Below are 8,443 nucleotides of genomic sequence, written 5' to 3'. Positions count from 1 at the left end.
ATTTGCTCCACCCAATTTAGCTGCAACAACTATTGCAAGTCATTGCATTAACCCAAAAAAAACTAATGCCATGTCATCAAATTATCAAGATTCTATCTAAAAAATGTAGATCTTTTAATAAAAAAACTCTTGATTGCAATGGAAATGCATTTCCTGCAACAAAAAATATAAATCTAATATGCTGTGCTACTAACCAAACATTAGATTTAGCTTCGGAAATACATTCACTAAATTAAAAATGCTGACATCTAAACAATGAATTTGAGGTAGATTTCCCACAATAAATGCTGCATACAGTATTTCTTGCATGTAACTGCTGTAATTACAGTTATAGTGTACCAAACAAGCCCTAAATTATCTTTGTTATTAAACAACAAAGCACATTGAAGAGGCAATATTACTATCATAACTATCAAATAAAATAGGGACAAAGATTGTATTGAAAGCAAAAGATTCACCTTCTCCACCACCCATATTTATGCTCTGATTCACAGTAACTTATTTCTAAACCCTTGATAGTAGCTCTGAGAGAAGCTCTGATTCACAGTAACTTATGTCTAAACCCTTGATAGTAGCTCTGAGAGAAGCTTTTTCCAATGCAGATTGGTTATCATTTCCGTGAAGCTCCAGCTTCTCCTAATAAAAGTCAATCCCTGAGCAGTTCCTGAAACCCTCCCACCCACAGCTTTCCCAAAATGACTTTTCTCATTTGCAGCTATCATGTCCAATGAAATAACGTCAGATATAACATCCTTAGAACCAATAAAAGACTCCTCAAGAACATCCCGATACCGCAAATTCTCAACTGCTACTTTCTGACCACCAGTATTTTTTTACTAGAGCCCAAAACTCAGAATCAACCTTCTGCATATCCTCAGACCTGGTCTTCTCTTGACATCTTTCTGAGCAATGTGATTGCAAATTTTACTTCGCATAACAAACTCTTGACTTAGTCGTTCCAGCTTCCACAATCTCCTTTTGAACTTGATTAAGATCCACTGCCTGATCAGCTATGGATTCTTTATCCTTCATTGGAGCTTTTACAAAAATATTCTGAAGTCTGAACTCACAATCTGCTAGCTGCAAAATCCCAATGATTACATCTAAACTCCTGCTCCAGCATCCATTGACCAACACTGGAGACTCTCTCAGAGGAATCTCCTGAAACATATTGTTCAAGGGTTTTACTCTTCTTAGTATTCTTCCAAAAGCTCCAACCTATCCCACGTTTGTCAGATTTACTTCTCTTCTGACCATTATCCTTCACAGCAACATCATGAATCTGTGATCCAATCCACTCAAGATAGTAATAATAGATAACCTAGCCTCATATCTGACCCTTATATGTAAATTCCGATGTAGACATTCAGAACCGTAGGAATATCTTGAACATCACAGCATCAGTAAACTCAGACCCTGACCTAGCCTGTCTGTAACTCAACCAAATCAGCAAAAGGCTTAATAGCTTGAGCAAAACAATACTCTGACCTCTCTGTGAGTCTTTACGCCAATAATAGACTGTCAGACTAGACAGAAAAAAATGGTGTCTTTATACCAGTCCTCATCATCTCATACACTAAGATTGCATGGACAACGTAATCTCGCTTCATATTTAAAGATAACATGGTAACATCTCAATATTAAAATTTTCCCAAGCTTCCGAAGTCCAAATACTCATACCTAATTAACATGTTCTATATGTAGATAACAGCAAGTCAGCAATCAAAGAGAATGATGGAAACAAAAGCATATTTATTTAATATCAACAAAGAATAGAAAACTCTCTGTTTTCTCCATGTCTTATTATTTGATCTGATGAAGAAAACCTAATTTACAAAACATTGAAAATTCAAAATTGATGCTGTCAAAAATGGTATAAAACAAAAATGACCATGATGAATGACCTAATCGTGTAATATGACTTGAATGTCAGAAGTGGTACGACGAAGTTGGTGCCTTGGCCCTGCAAAGGTATCAGAACCTAGATCCGTCTGTCGAAAAGAAGGAAAAAAGAATGATATAATCAGTAGTTGCCAGGAATTTAACATTATTTGCAAAAAAAAATTTAAATTACAGAAGATAGAGCAGTGCTAAAGGGAAATCTTACAAAACACTATCCAAGACCACATTGGTTCGTCTTTTTGATAAAGTCATAATTCAGCCTCTAACATAAAGTTTAAAATATAAGGTTTCTCATATGCTTAGGATTTTAAAAATTATCCACACTGCAACAAGGAAAGACTAATGCCATCTTCTACATTACATAAGGAGAGCTGGAGGAACCTACAGGATGATCACAAATAGCTCCACATTGACAATGAAAAAAATGGCACATCATAATTTATGAAGATGTGGGAGATATAATGATTTTAATCATTGATGTCTGTTGTGTGTAGGAACCTTAATAGTTGGATTTATCAGGTTAAATAGGTAATGATTGGGTTTGGATGAGGATGGCACTTCCTGAGGTAGAACATGAGCCAATTTTATCTAGCTTATCAACTGAAATGAAAAATCAAAGAGTAATAGAAGTTCTTAATGAAATGTTGGTATTAACAGCATACTACTATCTTTGTAATTTGAATTTAGAATTCAAAATTCAAACTAACTTCCTCAAGGCTAATGTTTTGGGCTTCTTCAAGACTATCATTTCAGAATTACATCTGCGAGCTTCATCATGTCATTATTTTCTTTTCCTTTCAATCATAGTGTATAATTAATTGTTTCTGGCACAGGGCTATGTGTCTTGCACTAGGGTATGGATTTCTCTTTTTTATGACGTAGGGATTCTGATACCTCTATATGGTATTAAGTAGTTTACTTTCTTGTTATTATACATTATATCTGAGTACAAGTGCCCTTTTCTTTAAAAAATCAAAAAATACATGCTAGGAATAAAAGAAAACACATCATGTATGTAGATTTCATGACTACACCATCATCTAATCCATGAATGTGATACAGATTCTAGAGAAAGCTCCAGCAGGCAGGACTGATTTTTGTCACCCTCCATGAGCCTGATGTCTTTCTCACACATGAGCAAGCGAGGGTCTTGCCATAATCAAGATATTGAAATGAATCTAGAAGAGTGGATCTTCCACTTCCTTTTTGTAATGGGGTTTGGGAAAAACTCCGAGCCAGTAGTATATGCAACAAGCATTCTGTAACCAACTATTTAGCTCAAGAAAAGAAATAAAAATCCTGAAAGCTGTTATTGTTTTGCTAATGAGTACTTTCAGTGTGGAAGGAGATTATTCCCAATTGTACAGGCATTACCTACTATATTTGTTTTTGTGTTTGTATTTATGTTTTTGTGTTTCTGCGTGGTGCGTGGATGTGTGATCTTGTGTTTTTTTTTTGGCGGAAGTTCTTGAATGAATTATTTGCTATGATTACTAAGAACCATCTAGCTTAATGAGGAACCAAAATTGTTTCTAACATTCAAGAGTTTGAACAACTAATGAGAAATGACATATTGTTTGAATACTGGAATATAATTGATGGTCCACCACAAACATTCAAGGTTTTCATCCTACTTGCATTGCTCTAGATAGGATCACTTTAATAGGCTACAGTTCAGTGTTTTCTTGCCCTTCCGTATTATTCTTGAATGATTTTCAGTAGGATATGATTAGAGCCTTCAAGAAAACTGGTCTTTGAAGACTTTAAGAATCTAAAATATCTACAGTGATGAGATGGTTGTTCAAGAGGGTCATTCTTGATAAAATAATTCACTTGCAACCTCTGAATTTGAAAGGTTTTTTTAGCATTGGAGTCTAATTGGCCCTATTTAGAATGATTTAGAACTGTTGGCAGAAGACATGTAATGCTTCGACAAAATGAAACAAATGGTTTATTCATGCTGATCAGTTAAAGTCATTGATGTTAAAAGCTCAGAGCGTTATTCTTAGTCAAAGAGAATATATGACACTTTATTAAAACGAAAGGGCATGAGTATTATTCTGAATTACTAAGAAGATGATTCCTGGGAGAAGATTCTTCTAATTCCATTAGATTCACCTTGATATTGTGATCTCCATTATCACAAGAAAGCACCCGCAATTAATGCAAGTTCTTTTCTTCAATTAGGTATGAGAAATTATCCAAAATAGTAAAAAAAATCAGTATGTGATACCTAACTGAACTTGGAAGCTATCTAGGATAATTCCCTACTATGAGGAAACCATTCTGAGAAGCAATGTTTTAAATGTCGGATGTCGGGTTCATGTCGGTTGGCCAAAATTCATGTCGGATAGCGGAAATCGGGGATATATCGGGGACATGAAAAAAAATATCGGATTGCCATATCGGATAGGTTGATATAATATCATAAATAGAATCTTCACTTACATGATAATTATATTGTCTAAACATATGAAAAAGTACATAACTTATTGATGTTAAGATCACTAACCAATTGTAGACACCTGATTTCCGAGTCGGGTTTTTCAAACTTGACCCAATAAGCTTAAAACCGCTTTTTCTGAAATTTGGCCGATATTTCTTGGCCGCAATGGCGCCCGACATACCCGATATTTTCTGACATGTCCCCGACATGACCTCAGAAACGCAATACGCATTGAAATGAAGGATATCGTGGCGGATAGGGTATAAATCCGCCATATCGGCCGCCATGTCCGACATGGCGGCCGATATTTAAAACACTGCTGAGAAGTCCTCTAAGTGAATCTTTTAGCAGAGTCCTAGCAACTGAGGATGTGATACACAGACCTGCAGACATACTATAGGCCTAATCAAGGCATCTTCCTCGTTGCTTGTCTAACTGATACAGTACATCACTGTAAAAGTCAGTTATCTCATTGACAAACAGAAACACCTTTACATCCTACTGAGAGTTAAAACTTAAAATGCTAATAAATTATGAGATGCAAGAATGTAAAAGGTATTTATCGATACCTTTTCAAGCTATATATGCTTGTCATAACATATTATACAGGTCTTTGCTTGAACTATTTTATTCATGAAACATGTGTATGCCTTCTCATCCACATGCTCAACTTTATCATCGAATGAAAATAAGTTAAGACAGAATGTTCATATATCCCTACTTAAGAGCATAATTCTTAATTGCTTACATACCAGTCGCCTCTTAAGCTTAAAATTTTGATCCTCCAAGTCCTTCACCTTTTCTTCCAGCTCATGTATATAAGCCTATAATCAGCACAAGGGGGGAACACAAACAGAAACTAAATACACTTTTTCAGAAAAACATGAGAAGCCATCGTATCTCAACTCTGATGAAGGGTTACCTGCTTCCTTGCCCTTGATCGAGCAGCTGACTCCCGATTCTTGATCATCCTCTTTTGTCTCCTCTCAATATTTTTATCAACAGTGTCATCATTACGATTTATCTCCACTAGCATCTGCATATCAGATGAACTAGGCTTAACCATTGCCATGGACACCACTGGCATTGGGCTCTCAGGAAATCCAGCATTCACACTGGCATTTCCAAAAATTGGCAAGCTCGAACCCAAGATTTCCATCTCTTGGTGTTTTTTCTGCTCAGAAGTAGTATTATGTTCATATTCAGTGGCCAACAAAGATTGAGACTTCCCTTCATACCCAGTATAATTTGCACCAGATTGAATCAAGAATTTATCCATTGCATTCTTGCCAAATATTGAAAACTTATCATCAGTCACAGACTCTTCTTGATCTGTGATTTCTCTCAGAACATCATGGACCATTTTTTGGCCAAGGGTGCCATTGAGATTGAACTCTGAAGGAAATGATTGGGGGATACAAGAAGAGGATGATGAAGATGATGATGGAGCTTGGAACTGTTGCACTGCATTCACAAGCTCCTCGATGTTCATCTTGCATGGGACAATACCAAGTTCAGGAAGATAGCTTTTTAATTCATCAAAGTTGTGGTTTAAGAATGCTTGTTGGAACTCCGGTGCTTGAGCTCCTTGAGAGACCATGGTACTAAGCCCCATTTACTGCTGAATCTCTGTTTATGTTACCTGAAACTAGAATTTTACGGGGAATTCAGATTTATTTGATTGAATCTAATCCATTTGTTCAAACATTTTCATGTCGGTTATTCATTTCAAACAATGAAAAGCAAGAAAACATGCGAAACAAATAATATCATCAAACAGAAAAGCAATTTTGGAAGTAAGAAGGAATATCAAAAAATGCAACCAACATGTTGGGTTCGGTTTGATTCAGCACAAACCAAGATACAACGGTACATTAACAAATTTACTTCAGAATGGCTCAGCCAATATGCAGTGTTAGAAAGATCAGTGATATTACAACACCATGAGGATCAAGTTGAATGGAAACTAAAATTACAGGAGCAGTATAGGGGGGGAAATTAACTGTGTCTCATATCTGTGGTACCATCAACTGAGAAAAGAACCTCAAATTTTGAGGAAATATCCAGAGACACTAAATAAACATCTGTTTTAGACTGGATCATGATCTGCTATAAACATCAGAAGTTTAGGCAATCATGTCTAATTTGATTGCCCATTTCCACTTCCATGAAATAACTAATGAAATGATTCACATTGTAGCATGTTACCAAATAATAGCTCAAAACCAGAAATTATGCCACAAAAGAGTCTAAAGACATGGAAGCCAATAAGATTAGCCAAAAAAAGGGAAAAACAGAAAACCAGAGCTTGGCAAGCAAGCAATCATGGAAAGAAACTTAAATCAAAGCAATAAAACATTGAGTGTCCACTTCAGATACTATTACTGATTCATTTAGTTACTTAGATTTAAAATGACATGAAAATTGTTAAATTTCTAGTGAATATTTATTCCTACCACTTCACTTCTTTACGATTTCACTGGACTCCTTCGCCATAATTTGTATGTTACATGTTATTATAATAGGATCACACTTGGTTGTGCAATCAAATCATTTACGAAGAAACGGTAAAAAAACCGTTAAGATTCAAACAAAAGAATCAGTGATAGCTACAATGCACCAATATAGGTACGAGGTATGAGTAGCAGGACAAACAAGACGTTTAGATATTGATAATAGCAATAAGACCATATGTGTGCACGTATAATCTTCCGCTGATGTTTATTTTTTGTTGTATGAATTTGTAAATCTGGAACAATTTGAAATCTAAAAACAGTCCCGGTCATTATGGAACATTTCCTAATTGCATGGAAACATCGGTAATTTGACAAACCGTATGCTTATTAAGAATAAAAGGTATTATGTAAATGCATGCATGTTTGTTTTCTTACTCTCAAATAGAATAGTGAGCTCATCAACCACAATTTCTTAGTCTCAAATAAATTTATAATATGTATTCGATATGTTTTTCACACTTCGCGAATCCCAGAATTTATTAGGAGTAGCCAACATATATCTGTCAAGTATCGCAATTATAGGTGCATCTTTTTCATGAAATTTCCCAAGCAACAAATGTGATGGGGGTGTCTACAAGTACCTAACTTAGGGAGAAATTTAAATGAACTTCTCAAACAAAAATGCAAGAGTTGGGTTAAAACTTCAATGCGTTAGGTGATTTAAGAATCAAACAACTAAAATTGTTTGAGAACTAAAATTGTCGCATTAGAAAGTGCATCGGAACACAATTCGTCCACAGTTTAAAAGATAAATAAAACTGTATAAAAGCAAGAGAAAAGTTAACAACAAAACACAGCGAATCGATAACTGAAAATAAAAAAATTGCAGAAAATTTCTTTTCTAAAAAAAAAGTAAAAAATTTCCACCGAATAAACAGACCCCCCATTAATGATATCTAACAATGTAACTCACCAAAAAAACAAAGAAAAAATGGAACTCAGTAAATCAACAATCAAAATTGAAGGACCCAAAACGCACCCGGTCAATAAATTTGAAATGGGTAAAAAAAAAAAAACCCAACAATGAGACTGACCTCAAATGGAAGAAAACCCAGTGCTTTATTACCATCCCAAAAAAGGATGGGTTCAAATAAGCAAAGAGGGAGAGGAGGAGGAAGAAAGGAGAGAGCCATTGGGATTTTATATCACGAGTGAGAGAGCAATTATAGGAGAGAGAGCAAGGCCGTTTCTCTTTCTAACAGTACGATCGGGAATTTGTTGAGATCTTGATTGGGTTTTCTTTTAAAAAAAGTTACCAACAGACTTTAATTGGTGTTATTTAAAGAAAAAACATTTATGTTTTAGTTATACTCTCTTTATTTCAATTGAAAATACCATTAAGAAATACAAATGTGATATATATATATTACTTAAATTTAAGATAAATCAGTAAAATTTGGATCTTGATTATCAGTAGTGATTAAAACAAGTGAATTATGGGAAAATTTGCAAAATAGACTATTTTTATGAAATATATAGCGAAATAGACCACTTTGAAAAATAATTAGTAAAATAGATCTCTTTTGAAAAAAAGAGGTCGATTTTGAAAAACAAGGCTCAGAAAACATACGAGCCTACT

The 8,443-nt window shown here is 34.9% G+C and overlaps 1 protein-coding gene across 2 annotated transcripts; it reads right to left on the bottom strand.

Annotated features, from left to right (window-relative positions):
* Nucleotides 7-8,049, bottom strand: LOC109848716 (ABSCISIC ACID-INSENSITIVE 5-like protein 2). 2 transcript variants are annotated; one of them, XM_020418365.1, is made up of 5 exons: nucleotides 7,899-8,049; nucleotides 5,271-5,996; nucleotides 5,101-5,172; nucleotides 1,905-1,991; nucleotides 7-1,430 (listed from the first exon to the last, which is right to left on the bottom strand). In XM_020418365.1, exons 2-4 carry the CDS (start codon nucleotides 5,961-5,963, stop codon nucleotides 1,905-1,907), a joined length of 852 nt encoding a protein of 283 aa, XP_020273954.1. In that variant the 5' UTR covers nucleotides 5,964-5,996; nucleotides 7,899-8,049; the 3' UTR covers nucleotides 7-1,430. The 2 variants fall into 2 exon arrangements, with proteins under 2 accessions (XP_020273954.1, XP_020273953.1); XM_020418364.1 differs by lacking the exon at nucleotides 7-1,430 and having other exon boundaries at nucleotides 1,736-1,991; nucleotides 7,899-8,047.

This window comes from Asparagus officinalis, chromosome 7 (assembly GCF_001876935.1).
Source record: "Asparagus officinalis chromosome 7, Aspof.V1, whole genome shotgun sequence".
NCBI classification, from domain to species: domain Eukaryota; kingdom Viridiplantae; phylum Streptophyta; class Magnoliopsida; order Asparagales; family Asparagaceae; genus Asparagus; species Asparagus officinalis.
This window is presented reverse-complemented; position numbering and strand designations above follow the sequence as displayed.

Bases quoted from the DNA above. Each gene is read 5' to 3' on its own strand.
- LOC109848716 (XM_020418365.1), bottom strand. From the start codon at position 5,963: ATGGGGCTTAGTACCATGGTCTCTCAAGGAGCTCAAGCACCGGAGTTC. The intron at 5,173-5,270 runs GTAACCCTTCAT...TGCTGATTATAG, and splicing joins GATCAAGGGCAAGGAAGCAG to GCTTATATACATGAGCTGGA. The intron at 1,992-5,100 runs GTATGTAAGCAA...TCTTTTCGACAG, and splicing joins TTAAGCTTAAGAGGCGACTG to ACGGATCTAGGTTCTGATAC.